Source organism: Lissotriton vulgaris, chromosome 12, assembly GCF_964263255.1.
Source record: "Lissotriton vulgaris chromosome 12, aLisVul1.2, whole genome shotgun sequence".
NCBI classification, from domain to species: Eukaryota; Metazoa; Chordata; class Amphibia; order Caudata; family Salamandridae; genus Lissotriton; species Lissotriton vulgaris.
Window position 1 is genome coordinate 716,096,427 of NC_141700.1, and position 27,102 is coordinate 716,123,528.

Sequence of the window (27,102 nt, forward strand, 5' to 3'; positions counted from 1 at the left end):
GCTTGAGTGACTATTTTAGATCTGGAACGTTCTATCAATGATCCCTTTCTGTATCATTCAATAAGGATACACCAGGCATGCACTTAATTCATAATGCAATCTTTTCTGTATTTTCTGTACTGTAGCACTCTTTTTACTGATGCTTTTGTAGGCGCTCTCAAGAGTGCACCTCAGCAGACCAAGCTCTTATGGAGTCTAAACAGGACAGGTGAATTTTGTGTGTTCACATCTAGTTTGTTGGCTCAATAGGCCCTTTTTGCCTATCGCTGGTAAAGGTGAATGCTCACTTGCCAATCCATCTGGTTTTCTTGTAGCCTAACGTGTATTTGTAAAGCACACGTTCACCGCGAAGGGTATCTTGTAGGACTACCAGGGCCTACCACAGTGAAAATTGATTTGGGAGCTTTTCACTGCTGTAACACGGTAACATTACATTTCTACGTGTCCCATCTTTAAATACCATACACTATACCTTGAATGTTACAAGACCTATACAAGGGTGACTTATTAAAAATTAAATGGAGGGTTTTTCCCCTGTCAAAACAGTTGTTTTGACAGGTGTGGGTGCAGATTTCAAATATAGCAGTCAGGCTACACCAGTAGGCCTGATGCTGTCTTTTCCCTGTTACACTAGTGGATCGCACGATAAGTGCACAGTAAGGGGTCCATTAGGATGGCGGGCGGACAAAGTTGTAAGGGTGGGGGTCCCGTGGGGGGTATTAGGATGCGCCAGCCACTGTGGTGGGCGCATCCTGCATTGTTAGCATTGTGGTGGGCGGTGCTCTCAGCACCGCCCGCCACAATGCTAACAATGCAAGAATGCATTTGCATTAATAATAGACACCGCCACCATGTTAGACCATGTTAGACCTTTCTTGCCACCGGGGCGGAAAAGCGGCGGACGGTCTTTCCGTCCGCCGCAGTCCCCTGGCCATACTAATATGGCGAGGGGGCATTTCTGTGAGGATGGCGGGCGGATTGCTCCCGCCAAACCAGCGTGGGCTACCACCAGCATGGTGGGGGCAATCCGCCCGCCATCCTAATGGGCCCCTAAGTGTCACATTTCACAAGTTACATTTAACTTTCCATGCTATGGGTATAGCTTTACCACCATTTGCTATTACCTTCTAGAAAAGTTAAATATGCCAATAAGGAAATAACCAATGCCCACATGTTTTACAGCTCCAAACAGATAGATTGGCAATTGACAGCAGTGTGCAGAATCTTAAACCCAGCACTACAATGCAGCAAAAATGGGTGTGACCAAATAAAAAAGGGACATTTTCTTACGCAAGTCATCACTGAAAAAACAAACAATCCAAGACCACAGACAAACAAATCATGCCTCACCTTTTGATGGCTGACCAGATCTTCAACCCATCATCTCTGTAGTTAAAGTTGGGCAAGGACTCAACCCCACGAGATTTGAGATCATCAGCAATGCACATGGAAGTGTAATTTATACTCTCCATCTCTCGTGCTATCAGCTCAGCAATGCCAGCTACCCCAATCGCCGTGTTCTGTGGATGGAAATAGAAGTTTCTTGTAAGGTCTTCTTTCTATGCTTCTCCGGTCTGGTTTATTCATAGACCAAATTCACCAATGTATACACTTTGGGCATTGTGTTCCACTCTATATATAGGAAGGATGCCAATGTTTTGCTCCTGTAGCTTATTTGACTGTTTTGGACATGACAGTGGTTCTGTCTAATGTGTACGTTTTGATGCACTATCGCTGAGAGTGTGTCCAAGTTTAAAAGTAACTGATGTGTGAAATGGTGTCTAATGTTTTGTTGAGGTTTTGTGTTATCTGCTAATAGTCGATGCAGTAAGTTTCTACATTGAAACTTTTTTATAATACACTGACTCTGAAAAATGTTGCATCTCCAGTTCATTAAAAGATTAATTTTGTATGTTGTAGTTCAGTGTAGTTGTGCAGCGCAAAATTGCCCACATTTATACATCACTAAAACTAAAATATGACAGATACATGACACACAAAATTAACGTGCACTTTGCATGGGTCTTACGTGTCTTAATGATTCTTGTACATCTTGCAACTGGCACTGCTGATGCAGAGAGCTTTTCCTATAGAATTTACAGTCCTCACATAAAATGTTTTACTAATGTCGAAGGAAATGTATTTGATGTTTAACCTAGAATCAGTCTTCATTAAATAAGAGATGTTTTGACTGATTTAGAAAACAATTTCTTTATGTGGATTGATAAAGTGCCTGACATGTATCAATAAAGTGTATATGCTTCATTACAACTAAAAGGATTTACTAATGCAATGCGTGCAATTTCATTGCTTGTTATATGATTTTTGCAGCATGAACTAAAAGTGCTAAAGAAATATTATATACGTATATGCTTAAATGTGCACAAGTATATTAAATGTGCATTATTCATTTAATATGCCGATATTTGGGGCTATGTCCCAATATCAGGGATCCAAATTATAGAAAATAAGTTTATCCGATCCCTTTTGTCACTCCCACAATCATCCCCTACATATTCAATTCACTGTGAAGTGGGTTTGGGGCATATTTCTGATCACTTAAAAATGGCCACTCTGTTAAGATGGGTTAAAACCTGGCTAAATGAGGAGATCACGTTGAACCACCTGATACTCAAGGACTGTATGGCCTTGGACAGAGCGGATAGAATACCCTGGCTTGTGTATGTTAGAGCGGCATGCGTGAGGCTGGGGCGTCCGGACATGTACCTATCACCACAGGGCCTCAGGAATGAGGACGTAGGGTGGATCAAGCGTAATTTCCTCAAACTGCTGGAGTTAGAAAGGGAGGAGGTTGAACTTAGGAAACTTATGGTGAGATCAATTTATCAACTGGCAATCTCCCCAGCCATGGAACCTTATTTGAAGTACGTGACTAAACCCTATCATCGTTTCCTTTTAGTCAGACTTAGGTTCAACCTCATTCACCTTACGCTTGGTACCTATCCGAAGTGGGGGACCCCAGAAAATACCCCACCCTGTACCTGTGATAGTTTTTTTACACAGGACACGCTTCACTTAGTGATGTTCTGTGAGCACTACTTGGTTGTCCACAAAAAAATGTTATACCCAATCATGAAGGAACTAAAATTTGCCCAGGTGAGGCCTGTCCTCCTACATCTACAAATGCTTGACTCTGTTCAGGTCACATACAGTGTAGCCAGTTTTTTGGTAGCGGCAGCGCGTATAAACAAAATAAGACTCACCCAGATGAACAGATTACCAGGATAATATTGTCCCCCAAATTATTTTTTTTTAGCATTTATTGTATTGAGCATAGTCTGAAATTGGGCTGGGTTCATTGATTTATGACATTGATTTTACTGTATCTTCTCTTTGTATCAAAGATTTTAACTGTTTTAGATAGTCCATAAAGAAACGGTAATCATGTGTATATCTGTATATTTGTATAATTTTAATATGTATAATAATGAATTTTGCATTGCTTTTATGGTTTTTATTAACCGAAATAAAGATATTTGACTGACTGACTGTCTTAAGTTAGCCTGAATTTGTGTCCCATGGGAACCTACTGTGCGTCTGTATTTTTGCTGACTTGCTTTCATTGCAGATGTTCACATGAACTGCTAGCTCAGAATAGATGCATTTCTTGTAACAGCAATTGATACAGGCCTAGGAGCAAATTTCAATGACAAACCCATGAGAGACCCATAGCCAAACAAAGGAGTGTTGTACTAAATCCTGAGCGCGTGACAAAAACGGTGTTTTCATATCCAGTGTGGGATTTTTTCTCCTGGTGCAGTATGTAGCATGTGAATCCATACAGACATTGACACAAATGTAATTGACTTCTATTGATGATGCAACCAAATGGGTGTTGCCCACAGACTCTATTGATTATAACTTATTGTTGCACTAGTTGAGGGAAAGAAGAAAGCAGAACGCAGAATGTAGATGACTTCAGACTTTCTTGCTGAACTCCCATGCGGAACGCCTTTCTGCAGATTCTAGGCAGAACCTTCCTTGGACTCTGAACTGAACGATTTCCCAAATCACATTGCCCCTTGAATGGACATTTAGAGACTCTTACAAATGTTCCATTAATTTTGTCAAGTGTGGCTTAGACCAACCCTTTCTGACCCATTGGAGACTCCTGAAAAATCTTCTCAAATGCTCTTGCTATAACTCATCATACTCTTTTTCTGTAGCATTGCCTGAACATCAGAACTTTGAGCACTCATGTGCCTTAAACTGTATCTTGAAGATTTAGACTGCTAATGCATAGCAAGTTAGATTGTATTGAGAGTATAAGATCCTTATGCTGTTATTTTATATTGCGGCTTCAAAGCTGCATGTATGTCTGATTCTTGTGTGCCTAAACCTTTTCATGAGGCCTGGCCTCCCTTTTGGCATACTGTACTTATATAGTCTGATCTATCTGAATCTGATCACTAACATGTAATGAACACCCTTGAACTTGGCTATCGATTTATGGTCCTCGTTGTGTAGCCAAATTGGTTGCACTGTTAATTGAATTTGATCAGACAAGTAATGCTAACACTCTTTTCCCTCAGTGTGCCATTAGGGTCCATCAGAAGACCAAGTTGACAAGTAAGTAAGTGGTAGTAAATGATCCAGTAAGGAAGTGAATCCTCAGTACCAGTTTGGACTAGTAGCATTACTTTAAGAAAACAATATAGTATTGTAAGTGAAATGTATATCTACAAGAATATATGTACCGTATTTGATGATGCAGTAAATACACCACTCTCCTGTGTATGTAAAGAGACTTTAAGCGTGTACCTGTTTAGGGAAAGCTTGGCTAGATGAAAGTCCTTCTCCAGGGATAAAAATGCCTTCGAATCTGCATGTGGACGAAGTTCACAGAAATTATATTGAACGAACATGGCACACAAACAACATTGATGAAGGAGCAAGGCCAACCCCACTGTCCGTAATCTAGGTTACAGAGGATGTGATGGTGACAATATACGAGCAAGCATAAAACTAGCTTTCACTTACATATTGTGCAGTTCATATGCACGCTCTACAGATCATGGCTTAGCTGGTTCATGCTTGGTTAAGAGATGTCCAGTTAAAGGAAAGGGCAAGATTATTCTCTTTTTTTGGATCTGCAAGCCTTTCTTACAGGTTGGAATAGTTTATTTTCCAGGGGTATGTGTTGTTATTCTGTGCACAAAAGCGTAAGCTGCAAATCCTCCAATCTCCATGTCATGATTCCTGAGAGTCTCTTTTGAGTATTGGCAACCCAAACCTGTAACATCAGCACGCCTTGACAATTTAGGTATTTCTGAATCTCAGTACACTGCAGAGGTATCCTCAAATACTTCATGAGAAGTGAGTGGTGAGATAGGTGTATAGGCAGGGGATATCTAGTAGGATCCTTTTCTTCTTGTACAAACACCTGTCCAAGCGCAGCCTTCGATACTATCAATCACCAGCTCCTGCTACAAAGACTGAGTGATGCTGGAGTGACTGGGCTGGCATTAAAGTGGCTACAGTCCTTTCTTCAAAACAGGGTTTACCCGGTTTTCGAAGGGGGATGCTCTTCAAAACCTATTACGTTGACTTGTGGCGTTCCACAGGGATCTACCCTGAGCCCCACGTTGTTGAACGAGTACATGAGTTCATTGGCTGAATTTGTACTCCATTTGGGGTACAGATTGTTACCAATGCAGACAATACACAACTTATTGTCTCTTTGAAGCAATCTAACCAACTCGACCCTGAATTTGCCACTTGCTTGCAGAAAGTTTCTAACTGGATGAACAGCTCTTTTCAAAAACGTAATGGTTCCAAGACTGAACTTCTGCTCCTGGGGAAGTCTGCTCCATTAAACTTGAACCATTTGTTGCCCAAATGCCTAGGCCCCCCTCCTCCTCCAAAACAACGAGTAAAGAGTCTAGGAGTATGGATTGATTGCAATCTTGATTTTAGGGAGCAATCCTGTATAGTGGTGGCAATTGCTATGGCATACTAAGAAGATTTAGAAAGATACTCCCCATGCTCCTGTTTGGTGCAAGACAGCTACTGGTGCAGGCCCTTGTACTCTCACAGCTTGACTACGCCAATGCTATATACATGGGAGCCCCTCTGGCTACCTTTAAAAGACTACAAACAGTACAGAACTGTGCGGCTGGCATGCTTCTGAACACTCCCAAACGTTCCTCGGCAAGGCCTGCCCTTGCTACACTACATTGGCTGCTTATCCAGGAAAGAATTCAATTTAAGACACTATGTATTATCCATAAGTCATTTTCAGGAAATGGCCCGCCCCGGATTCGTTCCTGGAGCAAGCCTTACGTACCTAACAGAGCCCTTAGGTCTGGCAAAAAAGGATTTATCTGTGTACCGAAGATTAAACATGCACAGAGTGGAGGCCGACTGTTCATATACAATGCTTCAAGACTCTGGAACAGGTTCCCCCTCCACATACGTGCCGAACCGGAATATCTCAAGTTCCGAAGACTTCTGAAAACTTTTCTTTTTCCTTAATCTCATGGCAGCTTAGTTTCCTCATAGTTCACTTGACGTCTTAGCGCTGGTATGCCTCTGGGTAACCTCGCGCTTTATAAATGTTCCTTCATTTATTCATTCTATGAGGCATGCAAAAGGCCAATCAATCATCTTTACATTATATGGAAGTGGACTGGGAAGCTTCCTATTAAGGCTGTCACTCCCATAAAAATGTGGCAACAAAATTACTTTTTAGTATAGAGAATGAAATAACCAGCCAGTGACAATGTGTGTAATGATGTGTGATGTATTGAAGAAAAGAGCATAAGTGAGTGAAAAAACTAATTTCACTCCAAGCAGGTCCTCTTTATTTTTGTTTACCAGAATTTGTGTTCCTCATCATGATGTCATAGCTCTGATTCCATTCACCTCAAGTTGGGTATGGTGGCTCAATAGACGAATCCATCCACACCATGCGTATTTGTGTTTAACCTCATGGCCACAGGTTTGATTTCTAACAATTCCACTTAGCATTTCATCCAACTGAGGTCGACAAAATGAGTACCTCTAAGTTGAGTACTATTAAATATATGTGTTTGCAGCACCAAGAGACCGAAGTGTGAGTGCACATTTTACAAATGTATTTGCTATGTTATGTATGTTTATCATGATCTCTTTTGGATGCCAGCTACAGGGGTGGTCTTCAAAGATGAGTCCCAATCTTACCTTATCGAATGACCCTCCCGGTCCAATAAGGCGATCTCTGGCGAGCACATTAATTTCCAAAGTATAGCGATGGTGAGCGATCAGAAGCTGAAGAAAGACAGGCAAATACTTAGTTACTAGAAGCACAGGTACAGCGTGCGCTTCATACAGATGTTGCATTATCACTACCTCAGCATTTCTCTAACATATAGTTGTATACTCCTATGTTAATTTTGAGTCCTCCAAGAATCTGTCATTCATGATATCCATTATGTTTTTGTCTAACATTGTTTGGGTTGCTCTATAACCTTATTGGTATGCTCCATCTGTATAGTGAATCAATTTACTGACTTTACTGATTTGTCTTTCTTACCTTGTAAACAGGATGAGACATTGGGAGCTGCCTCAATGTAGCAATGCAAAACACCTCTGCAAAGAGGTGTGTCCTCATGAAATGGGACAGAGCCTGGTGGGTTGCAAAATTGGAGCTCCTCACCCACATCTTGGCAAGCAACCAGTCCCACTCATTATCACTGGGCAGGAAGATGGGATTCTCTGGACCAGGAGTCTGTTTTAACTGCGAAGGAAGATGCACAAATAACTAGTTAATAGAAATTAGTATTTACTGAGCAAGCAGCTGCTGTTAGAACACAGCTCAACAGAACAACACATTAGACTTAGATGTTTGCTAAAACAAGATGTCAAGAACAATGTAGCTTTCTACCATTTCTTTTTTGATAGTTCTCAGAATTCCCACTGAACATGACAGAGTTGACAAATAATCAGAGTTGAATGTGAGACATGAATGCTAAACCCACGGCTATATGGGATAAAGGCATTGGAAACGATATCTCTCATCAAGAGCTGCTAAAATTAGGCAACTGCCCACACACATATGGACTGAGTCCATTGGGAACTTTGAACTCCGAAGAGTAAATGGAAGCATCATTGGAACAAGGACGGTACACAAACATCTTGTTGTGCTTGTATAGGAACCAATTCTTAAGGTGTTTTGAAATAAACAGATTGACTTACTCTTTCAAATTGAGTAAGTCAGCTTACTCCCAGAATATTCTTTATGAATCGGGCAGTAAGCAAGAAGATTCTCTGGTAAAATATAACTGTCTTCTTTGAGGTCATTGGTTCTTACATTTTGGGAAAGTACCTTTTCTATTTATGTGTAATGGTTTCTCTGTAGAAGTATTTGTAAAACCCTTTATTTTGGCTACAGGAAAGAAGAGAGGAACAAGGAGCCTGAGAGATAAGCAGGACAGTGGTCACCTACAAAACGAGAAAGAGAAAGAAGACAAGACATTGGCTTCTTGTCAGGAAATCAACAGCCAGATTAGATGAAAACATCATCTTCGATAGGTGCTGCAACATGTTCTGAAACTAAGCACAGATTAAATAAAGAGGTGTGTGCTGATGTGGGCTTTTAGCATTAGAACACATTGTATGCCAGAGAGATTTAGTGCCATACTCAAAACTAGAAGTTTACCTGGTATTTGTATTGCCTAAAAATATTCTGTAACAGTCATTTATATACATCACTGTGCTTATATGTGACAAACACGTGTGTAGTTAAAGACGCAAGTGCCTAGTGGATAATTTAATTATGAGTGAGGATGTTGAATTGCTTTATTTCTTCATCACTCTCCAGTCCCAAACAAGATCTGTCAGGAATAAGGAAGTTGGTGCTCCCCATGATTGTGTCCCGTGGTGCATTGATGCAGTCAAATTTCTCAGACTCCACAATACAACCTCATTATGGTCTGGCTTTTGGGATTGTGGAGTGGTGGCTGGGGTAGGCAAAGAAGGGTGGAATCACAGGGTAACAGGCCCTGGGCAAGCTGAAAAAGCCAGAACTTTCCAGAAGGAGCCAGAGGAACTGGACTTATCTGAGACAGTAACAGCTGCAAAGATTTAGGCACCAGGCACAGCATTACAATTGTTCTGCCAAAAGTAGTTGATGGGTTCTAAATTCCAATCTTGTAGTTTGCACCATTTGCATTCCCTGCAACCTTTTTTTGTTTCACTCCTCTATCGTTCCCTTGGGCAGTTAGATTTAAGCCTTTCCTCTGCAGGTACTCAGCGTTGCTTTATGCCTTTCCAGAATTCTCCAACTTCAATACTCCAAGTCATCCCGGCTCCCATCATCTTGACTATTGGAAGGGGACCTTCCTATTCTGTTTCTGGACTGTATTCTGCATTCCTAGGGGCTAGTCACAGCCTCTCCACTTCCATAGCCTGAAAAAAACATTCTACTGCAACTCTTAAGGCATGGCATGCTATAAAGGTAATTTCAATAATGGTACTCTAACTTATAGGATTAAGGGGGGAGGGGGTTCTTGTCAGTTCATTGCAGACCGTAGGTCCTTGCTTCACACCTTCCACCACCCTTTTCGCCCAAGGTCAGTAATTCAAGACTCATATGGAGCATTTCCTTTCTGTTCATCTCCCTTCCTCTTCCCCAGGTGCAGTCACTTCAGATTCTGCAGTTCTTTATAGATATTATTTGACTGAAAGGTAAAGGAGTGGGTTTTTCGCCAGAGTCTATGGCCTGCATTCCAGCAAGCTTTTGTCAAAATCCCTTTGAAGTTTCTGGGTAAAGAGGTTATAAAACTTTGCATATTAAAAATCCTAAACAGGTAGCTCCATAGTACCAAGCACCTCCCGTTGTCATAAAGGCAAACCTTTTTGATTGTAGATGGATGGGTTGGTCCTTTCCGGTGTTATGCCCAATAAATCTATACCCTTCAAGCAACAGTTTCATCAAATATTGTCTCAGAATAACCAAATGAAGAACACTGATGGCCTACACTTATTTACGTTCACAACAATCAACGAATAACTTGAAATTTGAGTGACAATTCTGGACAAGCTAGATGGCTCATCAAATAAAACACCTTACCTGGATGGCTAGGGGTATCATCTCATCCTGGGGTGTGTGGTAGAAAAGACACAAGGGAGCGGCCATGTACTGCTGATGACCATCCAATATATTTGCCGGAATGCCTTCCAATATCTTGTAATCTGCAATGAAAATCTTTCCACTCTAGAAAGAGACGAGATAGTACAGATGTAATTGAAAGAGGACATGCCAACAAAAAACGCACCCATGATTGCAAGATGGCATGGTTGTGCAGGTGCAGGAGATATCACAACCCTGACCGCTCACTCACTCATGAACACATTGATTCTAAATGCAACTAAATATGTAAGTCATCACTTTGTAAATGTCAGTATTATCTGTACTTGATAAGTATTCAGTTTGATAAATGTGTGAGCTTTTCATAATTGGGAAGTATATGCAAACACATCTAGTAGATATCAATTTTGACACCTTAAATGAAATATTTCTCTAAAATAGCCTGATTAAGAAGAGGACTGTACAATAATTTGTACATTAACAGGCAGATTTCTCATCTGCATTTCTGGCTTTATATCTCCCAGATTTACTGGTGGATATGCCCCTGCCAAAGATAGCCCATATTAGAAAAGATCCATCCGTGCCGGGGAGTTTACCTAAGGCAGTGTATGTTGAGAAAAAGCTGGCACGTTCATTGTCCATTCACAAAATGCATCTCAGGACTCGCGACTCAGCATCTTCACAGTCTTATGCTTGCATTTAAGTAGCTGCAGTCCCTACAAGTATTGCTCTGTGACTTACATGGAGATTTGGAAGGGAAGGTTGGGGTTCTTCATGTGAGTAGATGACACCATGGGTTAAAAGAAAGGAAAGTGGCCAATCCTTATGAACAGCCCTTTCCAAGATAGTGGTCTGTCCAAAGATTTCCGACTGAGGTTTCCTATTCAAGGTGAAGTTGAGTCTTTTCCTGTGATGTAAGAGCAGGTTCCCTTATTTTGTGTTCATTTTCCACTTGCTATTTTTTTTCACCCTGATTTTTGTTTCTCTGCAGTCAGATTTCTCTTTGGATGTTTTTCTTGAAGTTTTTGCTTGACTCTTTTCCTGCCTTGATGCCATGGAAAGTTGGGCACCTTGCTTATCTACATCTGCATATATTTTTATCTTCACTCATGAGGTACAATATTGCCAATGGGGTGTTTTGCCCTTTGGTTTGTTTTTCCCCATAACTGGGAGCCTATTTAAAACACACTTGACAACCTTCATTAATACTAATGAGAGTATAGCTCCATTACTACTGGGAGGAGCCACACTTTCCCCAGGCAAACAGGAAAGAAACCTGACAGACTTTAATTAATTAAATAATTACTTCATTTAAGAGTTTTAGTATAGCGCTGGCAAGACCCAGGGTTATCAGAGCGCTTTACATCAGTACATGTTCATAACACAATAGTAAGTATAATCAGGACGGCCGAGTAGAATCAGATCAGGTTGGTGGTTGAGCATGAGGGAGGACAAGTGACAAGGAGGAGGTGTAGAGAGAGAGGGGGTTAAGAATCTGTAGTGATGGGCAATTGATGATCCACTAGTTAGGATGTTGGATGAGGAGAAGCTCCGTTAGCTGTCTCTTGAAGCAGAAGAAGGGGGGGGGGGGGTGGCCCTGTTATGTACTGGTATGGAGTTGTAAATTTTAGGGGCAATGCTCGAGAAAGACAGAGCCAGTGCTTTTTGTCTGTGGGCTTTGGGTGGAATGAGAAGTAGGGTGCTAGAGCTTCTTATGCTTCTCTTCTTACCTGCGTTTTTGAGTTTTTTGACAAGGTAAGCAGGTTTCCCAGTCTAACATGCTTTGTGTGTAATGCATGCAAATCTGAAGTTGCGGCAGGCTTCAATAGGGAGACTATTCAGTTCTTTCAGGGCAGGGGAGATGTGGTCATATTTTTGTTTTCCCCTGACCATTATGGCTGCTGCATTGAAAGGGGTTCTAAGGGGTGTCACAGTGTCCAGTCCTTAACTCTCTTCCCAACATGGTAGTGGATAAGTCACATAGTCTTTTCATGGGTATTGCATCACTATGTGGTGTGGTTATATTTCACTGAAAGATAATTCAGGCATTACTTCAAACATTCAATAAAGGTTGCCTGGCATCCCTAGCATTCTGGTACCCCATTCCCTATGCTGCTATGGAGCAACTATAAATAAATACTACTGATGTGACCAACTTTTGGATTATAGTTTCCAATGCTTACAAATGAACATAGAAATTAAACGAACATTAATTTGTACTAATAGAATGTGAGTATTTCAACTGAAAGTCACTGCTCCAAAAGCTTGTATGCTCATGGAGAGATCCTGGTCATCCTCCGTTCAAGGATTAAATATTGCAGACTTTGCCCCAACCCCTTTGGTGAGTGTAAAGATTCCACAATAATGGTAGATGGAAATTTTGCTAGCAAAATATTTATCATCCTGACAATGCACAAACAGGAAAAATGAGTTGTGTGGGGTAAATGATTGCCATTTTTAAATGACTGTTCTTTTATTTTCACATAAAATATTTATAAAATATTGCTTCCTGCTCTTGGCTTTTCTCCTTAAATTTGATGTAATACGGGATAGGGAAATGGGATAACCCAGTCACCATCATATCAATGCTTCTAATGCAAGCCTAGTGATGCAGTCACCATCAGTGCCAGTGCTAATATACAAAACTAGCCAACAGTGCTTAGTTCCTACCTATTGGAAACTGGGTTGCTAAACTACGGAAGAGAGAGAGGCCTAAAATCCTTAAACCAAATTATTGAAAAGGAGTAATATATTACAATGAAATACATTAATATGGCACATGGTGTAGGGATCACACAACATTAAGAGGTTTTCATAGAACATCTCTTCCACCCCTTTCTTGAAGCCAAGATAGTCAATTTGATCTCCAACTTCAAGCCTTCCTCTCATGTCTTAGACCCTCTACCTGCGCAACTGACCAAAAAACTGAAATTTGCCTTAGCCCACTCTGGTGAAAGATTATAAACAGCTCCCTAAAAAGTGGAATCATTCCAGACTGCCTCAAAGTGGGACAAGTCACCCCACTGCTGAAAAAACGTGGCCTGGATACAACCGATTTGAACAACTTCAGACCCGTCTCCAACCTTTCTCTTCTATCAAAAATCTTAGAAAGATGCGTACTACAACAATTAACTCAACACATGGACAGTATCAACCTCCTTGACTTCCATCAATCTGGCTTCAGGAAAGGCTGCAGCACAGAATTCGCGATCCTCAACATCGTTGATGACATTCACAAACCACTGGAGTCAGATCAATGCTGTCTCCTCATTCTCCTCAACCTATCGGCAGTATTCGACACAGTAGATCACAAACTTCTCATCAAGGTTCTTCAAGAAAGGGTCAGTCTTGATGAGGTGGTCCTCAAATGGTTCTCCTCCTTCTTACACAATCGCTCCTAGAGAATCAAAATCAAAAACTTTGAGTCTGTGTCTTGACAGGCTTTTTGGCTCTATTTCGGAGTGATAAAGACTTTAAGCTTGCTCACATCTATAGGCTGTATTCTTCCTTTTTAAGCCCTTTCTTCCAGACCTAGAAGAGGATAGCTGCCTTATATGATGATAGATCCCTTACTCTAATCCATCTATTGCCTATTGGCTTTGCCTTTCATTATTTTGCTTATAGTAGAGGTTGGATCCTGTGGTCCTGACTTTATATTATACATTGGTATGGTTTATGTAGGTACTCTGACAGAGCTAAGGGTTATTTCATCCTTCTCAGGCCTACAAGGCCCAGAACTAGAGAGACTCCATTTTTGATAGAGCTGAGATGCTTCAAGGGGAAAGGTAATGTTTATAGTTAAGGCTGTTGACTGCTAGGGGAAAATCGGCCAGGACTGGTTCTTATCGGAAGAATGTGTTCGTCTCTTGGGCCCAGACGTAACAAGCAGATGGTCACTGCGGCTGCGCAAGGGGCCCTGGAGCTGGCACAGGAATTCGGTGGGAGGCAGCCCTCTGTTGGAAATTTCCATGAGGGAAGAGCATTCTATAATAGTGAAGTGCAGAGGCGGAGTCAGGGAGTTGAGCTGGAGTGGTAGAAGCAGTTGAGTTGAATTGGAGGAGCGGAGAATGTTGGTAGAGTTGGAGGAGTGGAATTGCAGGAAGAGAAGAGACAGAAGATGCTTGGAACAGAGAGAAGATAAACAGACAGTCAGTGAGCTGGAACTGAAGGAAGCAGTCAGAAGCAGTTACTTATCAGGAGGAGTTGTGAATAGCTGGAGTCTGAAGTAATGCCTTTTAGAAGAGACTGAAGTTATATCGTGGATTAACCTGTGGGAGCAGCTGGAGTTAATTGGACATTGGCACAGAGACATTTAAACAGAGTGATAAAGCTAGTGGAACAAACGGTTATCAGAGCGGCAGGAACCATTAGATTGAAGTTGGAAGGTGGAGAGAGTCCGTGGGGGAGAGAAATCCAGTGCAAAGTGATCAGCGCAGATGTGTGTCCAAGAGTGCAGGAGAGAATCTAAGACGAGCTAAGGCACAGACGAGAGAGGAGCCCAGATGACAGCTAGAGCAAAACTTCATACTAATCAGGTGCTATCAGTTTTTGTCATATTAGTGCTTTCTATTGTATGTCTAATCCTTTTCCCTTTCAGCGGTGTGTTAAAGTTCCTGTTAGTCACAGAGACCCCACAGATAACCTTGCCCTCATACTGTATGTCTAATCCTTTTTCCTTTCAGCGGTGTGTTAAAGTTCCTGTTAGTCACAGAGACCCCACAGATAACCTTGCCCTCATACTGTATGTCTAATCCTTTTCTTTCAGCGGTGTGTTAAAAGTTCCTGTTAGTTATAGAGACCCCGCAGATTTATGTATGTGTATTCTATTGCCATTTTGTAATAAAGATACCCCAGTTCTTAGTGAACTAGTGTGCATGTGTTGTTCTTATGATAGAGAGCGTTTTTATTCCTGCATACAGTGTGTATATTTTTTGTCCCCACACAGTGGAGGTAACCTTGTCTCCTAGTCAGGTATTACTGTTTGAACAGATGCTACCCCTGATCAGGTAAGTGATAACTGAATAATTAGGGAGAGAGAGGAGCCCTGGAACTGAGGGATAAAGTATATACTAAGTAATTCGGCCACCCCATAATATTATTGTAGTAGCAAACCCTTAGTGAATAGTGAGAGAGACTTCCCAACATAGAGACAGAGAGCTGAAGGTATTCATAGGAAAGTGGTCGTCATTGGTAAGTGGCGTTAGTGAGAGCACTGATTGTGGTCAGTGTGTATACCCGCAAGATTGCGGCTTGAGTGAGCACTGAGGGTAGTCAGTGTGTAGATCCGCCGGATTGTGGATCATGTTGTAAGTGAATGAGAGCACCGGGGGGACACGGTGTGTAGGTCCGCCGGATTGTGGACCGGATAAAAAGAGAGCACTGGGGCTGCAGCCCAGTGTGTATGGCACGCCGGATTGCGTGTCGAGTGAGCACTGATGGTAATCAGTTTGTAATGGTAGATAATCAGAACTGCCCCAGGGTAGATTAGTCTGGAACCATGTGGTCGCGAGACTATGAGGTATGAGTGTGGTGTAGGGCATGGATGTCCTTAGTAATCAGTGAGTATTCTTAGTATCCCTATAGATTTAGCGGTGTTTCTGATGATATGAGCTTGTATATTGCGAGTTCCCCATCCTCAGGCAGGTACCCAGGTGCCTGGATAGATGGTCCTGAGGAGGGAAGTGGTTACGTTCCGGCTGGGTTGGAGGGGCTCTCAGGAGCTGATCCCATTTGGTCTAGAACCCGGTCGTTACAGTCTGACTTTCACCCAGTCAACAGGGGAGTTCCTCAAGGGCAGTGCTCTCCCCTCAACTATTCAACTTCTACATGGAACCCCTCACCACCCTACTCAAAAAAGCTAACGTACCCTTCCACCTGTATGCTGACGATACGCAGATTTACTTGGAAATCTCCTCTGTTAATGACATTCAAAGACTCAACGGCATACTGAAGGAAGTGCAACTCTGGTTGTCAAGCAATCACTTAAAATTGAATCCTGACAAATCTGAATTACTCCTCATATCGAACAAAGTAAAGAACCCCCCAAATGGTGGATTGGCTAAAAGCTATTGATGCGCTCAATGGAAACCTCACCCTGGCTGACTGTTAAATCACTAGGCATCACGCTAAACCCGAAACTTGACATGACCAAACACATTAAGAACTCAGCTAAGAGCGCCTTCCTCTACCTGAAGATACTAAACAAAATAAAACCTTTCATCCCGCCCAAAGATCTCAAACAAGCCACTCAATCATTGGTGCTGTCAAGATTAGATTACAGAAATGCAGTCCTCAGGGGAATTCCAAAATCACATCTTGCTCCTCTTAAAACTACTCTCAACGTGGCTGCCAGAATGGTCACCTGCCTCACACACAAAGCCTTACACACCGGCAAACCCGAATACCTGGCGGCCAAACTCAAAAAAGCAGGCCAGAACAGGAACCTCAGAAGCTCAAACACCCTACTACTCATACCTCTGAAAGCTCAAAAACAAAAAACCATGGCCAGGTTCTTTGCCGGAAATGCGCCCAAAATCTGGAACTCTATTACTCCCCACATCAGAACTATTCCCTCCTTTGCTAAATTCAAAAGCCAGCTCAAGATCCTGTTCCTCGATCAATCCCTAGTAAACCGATAGGAGCAGTTGGAGCACTGAAATCGGCTCCTCACTCCGCCCTGACGCTACACCAGCTAGACCTCGAACTTGATCTCTTTGTCATTGTGACCTATCAGTATTTGTATTACGGGGTTTCTGCATAATTGTATTATGCTTTTACCATGCTCTGTAACTGATGTAAAGCTCTCCGATACCCACCGGTCTGGTCAGCGCTATATAAAACTTCTCAAATAAATAAAAAGAAATAAAATTGTAAAAAGAAAATGCAAGCCTAAGGAGCGGTTGGCTGAGATCTAGGCACAGTCTGCAGCTGGGGCGATTGAGAGAGGTAGCAATATTGTCAAGCAAACTTTGATCGCATTTTTCGGCTCTTGCAGTTTTCCTACGCTGGACCCAGTCTACAAGGAAAACCTTTAGCCATTGTCAGGTTAGGTTTCTCTAGGTAAGATCCTTTGTTCAGTAGATCCCACCGAATCCCTGCTTCATGGAGCAAAGAATAGAGAAGAGCAATCTAAAAAATCCTGACGACCCATGATGTGTCTTGGTCAGAGAGCATCAGCACCTTCTCCTAGTCATTAGAGATGAAAATATCTTCAAGTACTAACTTTTAGGACATGCAGAAAAATGTGCTTATCTTCATTTCAGTTGTTTCTTTTTCTTAAAGGTTCAGGAGATTTTCCTTCAATGCCAGACTGCAAATTTATGTGGGGAAAGTGTTTTCCATAAATGTAATCAGAACTTCAGCCAGAATTCAATTTTCAACTTGTCTGCTCAGTGTGTCGATAAGTGTCTTTAGTGGGGAACTTCAGCACATTAGAGAGTAAATGCTTCTAAATACCACATTTAGAACTTGCAGCCTTTTTTCTGCAGTACTTTACAGATTCTTATACTTTCAGTAGTATTTCCCTAAAACAGCAGACCAAAGGTTTTTTTGTGGGGAAAACTGTATCCATGATAAAAAAGTGAAACTCTATTTCCAGCTGATCTATCTGGTTCTTCTTTCAAAGATGTCTTCGAGCCCAAAGTCATCGGTTGCTTTCCCGAGTTGTACATGTTTAGGGGGTGCAGGAATTGATTGATTTGATTCACTAACAGACAGTCCTGACTCTTCTCTCCTCCAGCAGATCTATTTGAGAGGAGCGGTGTTGTATATTGTCCACCTAGAAGTGATTGGCTGAGTGCTTTAAATGAATAATAGTAAAATGTCCTTCCTTTCCCACAATTACACTGCAGATCCTATGATTAAGAATAAATTATATCCATCAAGACTTTGCTCTACAGATTGGTCTGATGGGAGGAAAGAGCCTTGTCCAAGAGTCTCTCTGCCTGCCTCATATCTTCTTTCAAAGCCCCCCCCCTTTAGCTCCTTTAGCAACAAAGCAGGTAAACAAACCCCCCCCCCCTCATAGTCAGCCCCAGCCCTGTCCTTTATGGAGCAAGTATTCTGGTTTTCCCAATAGTTGCAAATGGGATGCAACCAAGGGGGTAGTTCCCCTTTGACTACAAGTAGCCAAAAGAGAAGACAGGAGGCTCTTTGTGAAGATTATCTACTCCCTATTTTGAGTGGCTGCTGATCTCTCCTTTGTATCACTAGGCATTTGATAAGGAAAAGCTTTCAAGACAGATGTGGAGGGAGCGGGTAAAGCTCAGGATGCATATTGTCCAGATGGAGAATGAAATCTGTGGCCAAATCGCACATTTCCATGGTTGCGGTGAGCTGTGAGAGAAAACTATCACTGATGATCTGCTGACAGCCAAGACAGGGAATGGGATAATAGACACAAGGTTTTGACCTCATTTACCTGAAGGCAGGAATGGTATCAAAAATTAATTCTTATAGTATATCAAATCGAAATCCACCTTAACCAATTATTTACACTGATTAGTTATATGCATGAAGGTGCTCAACTTTTAGACTGCTGTTGAAGTTGAGCAATGTTAGACAAATGATTTTTGTTGTTGTGCCAAGGTTGACCAAGCCAATCCACATAACGAAACGGTTACAAATGTGCCGGTGGATGCAGCCTTGTCACAGTAATTATTGTTGTAGATCTGTCATTATCAGCGCCTAAGCCTTATTGAAGGTCTTGGTAAATTGGTCACTAGGGATGTTCTGCACATCAGTGAAAGATTAAAAACTAAAAAATCATTAGAGCAACCAGTAAATTTGTTAGTAACTCAGTCAACATTGTTGTCAGTACCACCAGTGTAATCTCCAGTAGTCCTATCAATGTCAGTTCTACCAATGTAAGGCTTTCAGGGCAACAGCATCAGTACCAGCACTCCAGGAAATCATTAACACTGGTTGTATGTCGGAAAAACGAGTTATTCTACAACGCCTACCTTTAGAACGCTGTCTCTACAACGAGCACGTCTTAACCACAAATTGCTTTACCATGCATTCCTTTACCATAAATATTCTTGGTAAAGGGACCCCACCCCTAAAAACTACCAAAAAACCCCCACCCCCTTAAAACTACCCCGAATCCCCCACCACCTAAAAACTACCCAAACACCACCACCCCTAAAAAAAACTAAGAAGTACTGTAAACCCCTCTTACCTGTCCTCTTCTCTTTCTGATGCTCCTCTCTCCCCATCCATCCTGAACACTAGAATGACGTTGCCTTAACCACACACATGCATGGTTAAGGCAAAGTCGTTGTTCAGGCAAGTCATTGTTCGGCCTGCGGGCTTCGGGAACGCGTGGCTCTGGCCTCATTGTTCCGGATGTTTCCCATTAACACTGATTCACATTCAACACCAATAACACAGTAGAGCTTTACTCAGCAACTATTAGAATCCTGCGTCTACTCTGCAAGGTCTAGTAATTTTATCTCTTTATCTCTTGAAGTGCTAGCACTATAAGTAACATATAAATAACTAGTGTCACAATAGTACCACCACCTTTTCCTTTTAACTTGCTTTCCTTCAGTCACCATCTTCCTTGATCTCATAAGTTTAAATCCCTTAAACATCTCCTAAACATAGCAAATAATTGAATCAATAAAATGCCAATGTTCAAAATATGACTTTGTATTGCACCTCAAAGCCCGCTAACACGATTACTAAACGTACCACATATGGCAGCATGAGCAAATCCCTTTCCACCTGCTTTCCAAACACCAGTTGCTTTTAATTCCTTTAAGCCAGCTTTCAATAAAGTGATATTCTGCACAACTCCTCGTATTGCCTTGTTCTTATAAGGGAAAAAGGTACAAAATTGTTGAATGTTCAATATCTTACAGGCTCTGACCTTCTTTACCAGCACAATATCTACTGCAAGATGATTCTGCAGCACCATAGACCAAATAGCTGTTAGCTCGGTATCTACTGCCAGCAAAGCACCAGCTGTACTAGTGACAAGTGTATCCACTGTCGTGGAAAGATTTCTAATCATCTAAGCATTCAGAACGACACCTGCTAAAGTAATCTTTGATCTACAAATGTCATCCATTATCTGTGAGGCGCTACTATCAGTACATTAGGATGTACTAAAGGATCCCTATTCAGATATGTCTAGATTCCTTGCAATTTAGATTTTTGGAAAGACTAGAGCAAGGCAACAAGTACCTGCTCAATTTGTAGGCAACTTAAAATAAGCATACTGTCCACATCTAAAATAAACTCCAGGAATCCACAGATGACACCATTCCCAAGAATATCCTGATTTCCTTCTTCATAGTGGGAGAGTTAATTTTCAAAATGGCAGAAGTTCTATCCCGTCACACCTTCCTTGTTCCCTTCCGAATAGGATGTCCTAACTACAAAAATTCTTTCTGACATTACTGCTGTTTAATTTGGGACCCTTTGTATCGATTGTTTGCCAAATGATTTTATAGCAAAAGGAACAATTAATGGGCGGAATGCTGATCAACGCACACATTCACCCCCAGTCACAAATATCTGGGTTTAATCCATCATTCTCATGGGAACCGCCCAGCCCGAACTGCCAAGGCAAGTCCTCCCTAGACCAAGTGTCTCCTGGGACTGATTTTAGGCCATCATCCCTCATCAGCCAATCTAACTTGAATCCAGTGGCTCAGTGAGCACAGGGCCCACATCTGGGCATACCCTTCCCACTTATGGTGACAAAAGCAAAAGGAACAATTGATGGACGGAATGCTGAACAATGCACACATGCATCCCCAGTCAAAAAGATCTGGGTTTATTCCATCATACTTTTGCTCACCACGCCACCCCAATTTATTCAAATCAGTCTTGACCATGTTTCTCATGGGAAAAGTCAAGCCCGAGCTGCAAAGCCAGGTTCTACCTGGATTGAAATCAAGCCTCCTGTACCGGTTTTGGGGTAAAAGCCCTCATCAGCCAGGCTAGCTTGAAACCAGTGTCACAGTGAGCAAGGGACCCACGTCTGGGCATACCCATCCCACTTAGGGCAAAAAGTGCTGAGGTAAGAAATGATGGATGGAATGCTGAATTAATCAAACACTCTCCACCAGTTAAGAGATCTGGCTGGGTTCAGACTGGGGTGCATAGAAAGCAAACGAACAACGGATTTAACCCTGATCTTTTGACTGGGCGAATGTTTGTCCTTGGACCCACACCTGAACACAGCCTAAGTGAGTCCGGACCCTTCAAGTGGTGCCCCACCAGTCCTGAGACCTTGGAAGTGGTGCTGAATGTGACCATATCCAAAAGTTGCAACTTAGAAAAGGTTTTGGCTAAAAAATGCTCTGAGAACCGGAAGGGCCAACTTGCTTGCCTTTCCCCTGAGACACTTCCCTATTTGAATTGTTTTTGTGGCTTCTCCCACTACTTTCTTTTCTGCAGCAGTACATCAGGACTCGTGGAACTGTCTTCGGCTACAGCCCTCTGGCTTGTCCCACAGGAGACTATTGACTTTCATTTCAGAAACTAGGTGCAAGTATAGAAATATTCATCACAGCTTCGATCCAAGACTATCTGACGACAATGCTTCCTCCTCGAACACCTTCTGCAGTCTTGCCCAGCTGCAACTTTACCTTCTCTGAATATTTTTCTTAGAAATTCTTCTTAGTCTGAAGTTAAGCGCTAACCAGGCCCAATCCACTTTGTGTACCCCAATCACACTCTGTCGTGGTCTGCCATACTTTACGCCTTTGACCCAGTCTCGCATAACTAGATGTACTCGTTGGTGCTTTGATCTTTTAGGCCAGTGATACTAAAAGTATGGCCTGGGAGCCTCATGCAGCCCTCCTGATCATTACATCCTGCCCCCTGGCCGACCCCAGCACCGAAAAGGCTGATTACTCGACCCAGAAGTGCCATTCACAGCAATTAAATAGATGGGCCAGCATTTATTAATTAATTAACTGAAGTCAAATAAAAAAAGAAAAGAAAGGAAGATGTCTTGCACCTCTTAACTTTAGGAACACCTTCATCTTTGAAGACATCTTTCAGCAAACATGTAAACATATGAAAAGTGCATTTCATTAACATGGAGAACCTTTCCACATTACATTACATTAGATTATACTTGTCAATTGAGAAGTATATTTTTAAAGTGATAGTTTTAAAACATTATTTTAGATACAGTCATGCTTCCCACGCACCCTGACAACAATACCAATAGTGAACTAAGAGGCGAGCAAATTGTTTTGGGCACCCTTTTGCCCTGGTTTGCTGTTACACATAAATAACATTATAGTTTATTACATTAAAGACAGGGGAACGTTTTGTGCAGGGCACATCCTGAAGTAATGTATTTTGACGTCCTCTTATATGTGATAATGAAAGAAAAGGAGAGAATGTAAAATAAAAGAGCTGCCTAGGATCCCACAATTTGGACAGGTTAGGAAGCTGGGATTTATCCAGGTTTTCCAGTTTCACATCATGCAATTCAGCCATTAGATGTACATGCTTCATGTCCTCATATCAGTGACCAAACCTTTTGGCTCCTGGGAAAATGATTGTGAGTGCCTATGTTTTAGACGCTAGGTTTTACAAAACAAAATTAAAAAATCATAATTCCTGTTCTACAGATTGGATTTTTGTCATTTTGATGTCAAATAATCCATTAAAAGTTACTCTTTTTTTATTGGTGTGGGATTTTTCTTGTGTAGTGTCTTCACTTTATTACTGTTTGAGTACTGTATAAATCCATTACACCCTGCTTCGACATTATCCTTGACTACATTTTGTGTCAACTTACCCATGGTTAAGCACAGATTAATTTAGTGACTTTTAGTGATTCACCCTGCAAGGGATTGTGGCTGTTGCTTGCCCCGAACTCACACCCAGTCAAAAAAAAGACATTTACTCATAGATGGATAGATAGATAGATAGATAGATAGATAGATAGATAGATAGATAGATAGATAGATAGATAGATAGATAGATAGATAGAGATAGATAGATAGATAGATAGATAGATAGATAGATAGATAGATAGATAGATAGATAGATAGATAGATAGATAGATAGATAGATAGATAGATAGATAGATAGAGAGAGAGAGATAGATAGATAGATAGATAGATAGATAGATAGATAGAGAGAGATAGATAGATAGATAGATAGATAGATAGATAGATAGATAGATAGATAGATAGATAGATAGATAGATAGATAGATAGATAGATAGATAGATAGATAGATAGATAGATAGATAGATAGATAGATAGATAGATAGATAGATAGATAGATAGATATGAAAGATAGATCAGGCAAAGTGAAAGAGGGACAGACAAGTAACTTCGGGTTGCATAGATAGATAAATAAAAGGGCAGGAAACTGGAATACGCTGCACATCTTTGAGTAGTAATATAAAAGTTAAATGTCTCTATAAGCATGGCATACAACAACACTGAAAGCAAATTGCTATCACATCAGGCTCTAAATGCAAAGCCAGCACTAATGTATTATTAAAGTAAAAATCTAACACTGGCAGTGTTGGCAACTACCTTTGCACTTGAATGTGCCACTGGCGAAAGAAGCCAGTGGCTTATGTAAGGTGATAATCGAACAGAGGTTGTTTGGGTCACAGGGATAATTTTTTATGACCACTCAGCACTATATTCCCCGAGAGTAACTAAGCAAAATACAAATAATAGTGGAGGGTCAAGATTTGGATTTTTACTGAGCAAACGACTATGTGTAAGAATCAGTGGCAATAGTCCACTAATCTAGGTACATCAGTGGCAATAGTCCACTAATCTGGGTACATCAGTGGCAATAGTCCACTAATCTGGGTACATCATTCATGGTTATTGAAAAAATACCCATCAGTAGCTCATCCTTGGCGCCCTTTTCATCATATGGGTTCCTTCCAACCAAGAAGGATAGTATTTTGGTATGGTCAATTGGAACAGCATGAGAACCAGTGATGATATAACCGGGTCACAGGGAGCTTCTGAACAGCAGTGCGGGGGGGTGTGTGTGTTTTGGCGTGCAAAGAAGTGCAGGGTAGTGACATTAAAATTAGATAACCCTGAGGAAAAATTATTTATTAGAGACCTCAGTGTTTCTAAGATTTTAAAACGTGCGAAATTGGTAGTTTCACCTAATAGCTACCAACAGGTTGGTCGACATGACATGTTTCAGCAGACTTTAGATCACATAGGTATCAACTGCATTCATCAGGACCTGTATCGCTACTGCTAGTAGTGTATTATAAAATCAATAAGAAAAGGAAATCTTTCACCTGGGTATTAATGAAGGATCATTCTCCCAGCTAGGAAGTCCAGTGTGAGAAAAACATAGTCGAAAAAAGAACAGAGAAAAATCAACAATTAGTATGTCTACAATATCCAGAGCAATTCACATGGTATATCATATCAGTAAAGAGAACCACAATGTTATTCTCTCCGTAGTACTTTAATTCCTACTATTAACCACAATATCTCGAAATGATATGTGGTAGGACTCTCACTTACCATATTGTGCAGGAGAGTACTGCCTCACCTCACCTGGCTCACAGCTCAGGTAATTGAAGCACCGCTCTAGAATGAGAAAAAAATGGACAAAGACATGTCAGCATACGCCGACTTCACACTTAATCACAGCTAGTTTCGGCGTGCTTGTGGGTTTCAGAGGCCGATTTTATCAGTTTAGGACCTCGGCAGGCTTAAATATCATTGTAGATGTCAAACCTCTATTTATTGTCTTTTTTTAGTTATTCGAAAACAAAAGACGGGGAAGTTTAAAAGAGGCAACTAAGTATATCTAAAATCACCGCTTAGTCATGACTTATGACGGGTGAGTCAAAGAGGTCATGCGCGATGTGTGTTAGAATCTCCTGTTCGTTGAAGGCTCACCTTGAGTTAAACACGCACTGATTAGGACTGTGTTAGTCGCCGCGTCTATTCCGCCGCTTTTGGAGGAAAGGAAACGCATGCGCCTCCGCTAACTTAGCGTTATTGTGATGCAGATCGAGCGGGTGCAGGCTCTAACCAACGGCGTAGTCCTTCACTCCTACTCTGTGCGGGTGTGCGCATATTGTTATGAAAAGCTCGTGTAGTGGCTAGGAGACAGGCACAGAGCCATCGTCTCTTACCTGTCCGTCGATACTTCCAGCGTCCGTCTGGCTGTAAGGGGAGGTAACGCGCGTTGTTAGGAGCAACAATTATGCTTCCCTCGCTAGGCGTGTACCGTCACGCCCACTGCCCTGAGGATTGTGGGGCATGTAGTTCTAAGACATAAATGTCCGTTAGCTTGCCCAATCCGAGGCGCTAGCAATGCAATAGTTAAATGCGCAAGGGTGCGGACCAATGAACATTACAAAAAAGTGTTGCTATTATAGGGAGTAGTTTGCCTAATCCGAGGCGCTTAGGCATACGGACCAGTGGACACTACAAAATAGTATTACTATTGTGGAGTTGGGAATGTTTAACCGGCTATGCCAATAAGGAGATCTGCACAGTCAATTGTTGTGGAGTATGTAATGTAACTGTTCATAAGGTGGAGGGCAAGATCTTTTGTTGCAATAAGATCTCGCACAATGTGAAAGATCATGACTGATGTAAATAACATCATAAGGAGAGGACAAACGTAGCCCTTTAGTCTGGTCAGAACCAATGCCAAAACCCTGAGTGGTTTAGTGTACTCTGAGAGAACCATCACGTAGGTATAATGGATTGAAAGTTAGAGTGACATCCACGGTATGTCATCATTCAGCCCATCTTTGTCTGAATTCAGGGTATATACCCATTTCTGTTCCTTTCTGAACAAAAACCTGTTGATGTCTGTCACATGATTGGGTATGAGTGGTTGTTCGAGCACAGTCCAGCGAAAATCATTTGGGCCATGTCCCACCTCTAAGAAATGGTTGGTCATTTTGGTAGACTGTTTTCGACACCTAATAGTGCTCCTGTGTTCGGAGATGCGTGTCTTCACTTTCCTTGTCGTCATCCCCACATATTTGTACTCACAGGGGCAAACTATTAGGTAGATGACATTTGGACTGTTACAGTTGGTAAAACGCCTTTGTTCCCACAGGCGCCCACCCCCAATGTCGATGGTTGTCGATTTGGAAGTTAGCGGACATGCAGCACAACTCCCACAGGGATGGTGCCCTGTCACGGCTGGCATATCCCAGAGTGTTCCTATTGCTCTGGGGGTCACTGATCTGGGTCTGGTGTGGACCAGTTGGTCCTTTAGATTTTTACCCCTTTTAAAAGCAAACAAAGGGGGAGGCAGGCTGTCATTCCCCGTATTAAGGATACTCCAATGCTTCTTTATGATCTTTTGAATCTGATTGGAGCGAGTACCAAAGGTATTAACACAGGTGATCCGGGGTTCTGGCATTTTGGGTACCGGTGGCTCCAGAAGACTTTCACGGTTGTTGTTGAAAGCCCGCTTTTTTGATCTTCGTATCAGATGTTTAGGATACTTTTTCTCGAGTAGATTGTTCTCCAATTGACCATACCAAAATACTATCCTTCTTGGTTGGAAGGAACCCATATGATGAAAAGGGCGCCAAGGATGAGCTACTGATGGGTATTTTTTCAATAACCATGAATGATGTACCCAGATTAGTGGACTATTGCCACTGATGTACCCAGATTAGTGGACTATTGCCACTGATGTACCTAGATTAGTGGACTATTGCCACTGATTCTTACACATAGTCGTTTGCTCAGTAAAAATCCAAATCTTGACCCTCCACTATTATTTGTATTTTGCTTAGTTACTCTCGGGGAATATAGTGCTGAGTGGTCATAAAAAATTATCCCTGTGACCCAAACAACCTCTGTTCGATTAATGCTTTTGTGCGGCTAAGGCCGCGGGTCTAATTTTTCATACTTTTTCCTTTACCCCCTCGGTGAGAGTTCGATAGACCCTGAATTCAGACAAAGATGGGCTGAATGATGACATACCGTGGATGTCACTCTAACTTTCAATCCATTATACCTACGTGATGGTTCTCTCAGAGTACACTAAACCACTCAGGGTTT

The 27,102-nt window shown here is 41.7% G+C and overlaps 1 protein-coding gene across 1 annotated transcript in view; it reads right to left on the reverse strand.

Annotated features, from left to right (window-relative positions):
• LOC147678099 (hydroperoxide isomerase ALOXE3-like) overlaps positions 1 to 27,102 on the reverse strand; it is a 234,013-nt gene that overhangs the window by 45,597 nt on the left and 161,314 nt on the right. Inside the window, exons 7-10 of the mRNA XM_086945961.1 lie at positions 10,073 to 10,216; positions 7,535 to 7,738; positions 7,183 to 7,269; positions 1,351 to 1,520 (exon numbers count right to left, since the gene is read on the reverse strand). Coding sequence (XP_086802087.1) covers positions 1,351 to 1,520; positions 7,183 to 7,269; positions 7,535 to 7,738; positions 10,073 to 10,216 — 605 coding nt within the window. The remainder of the gene's footprint in view (positions 1 to 1,350; positions 1,521 to 7,182; positions 7,270 to 7,534; positions 7,739 to 10,072; positions 10,217 to 27,102) is intronic.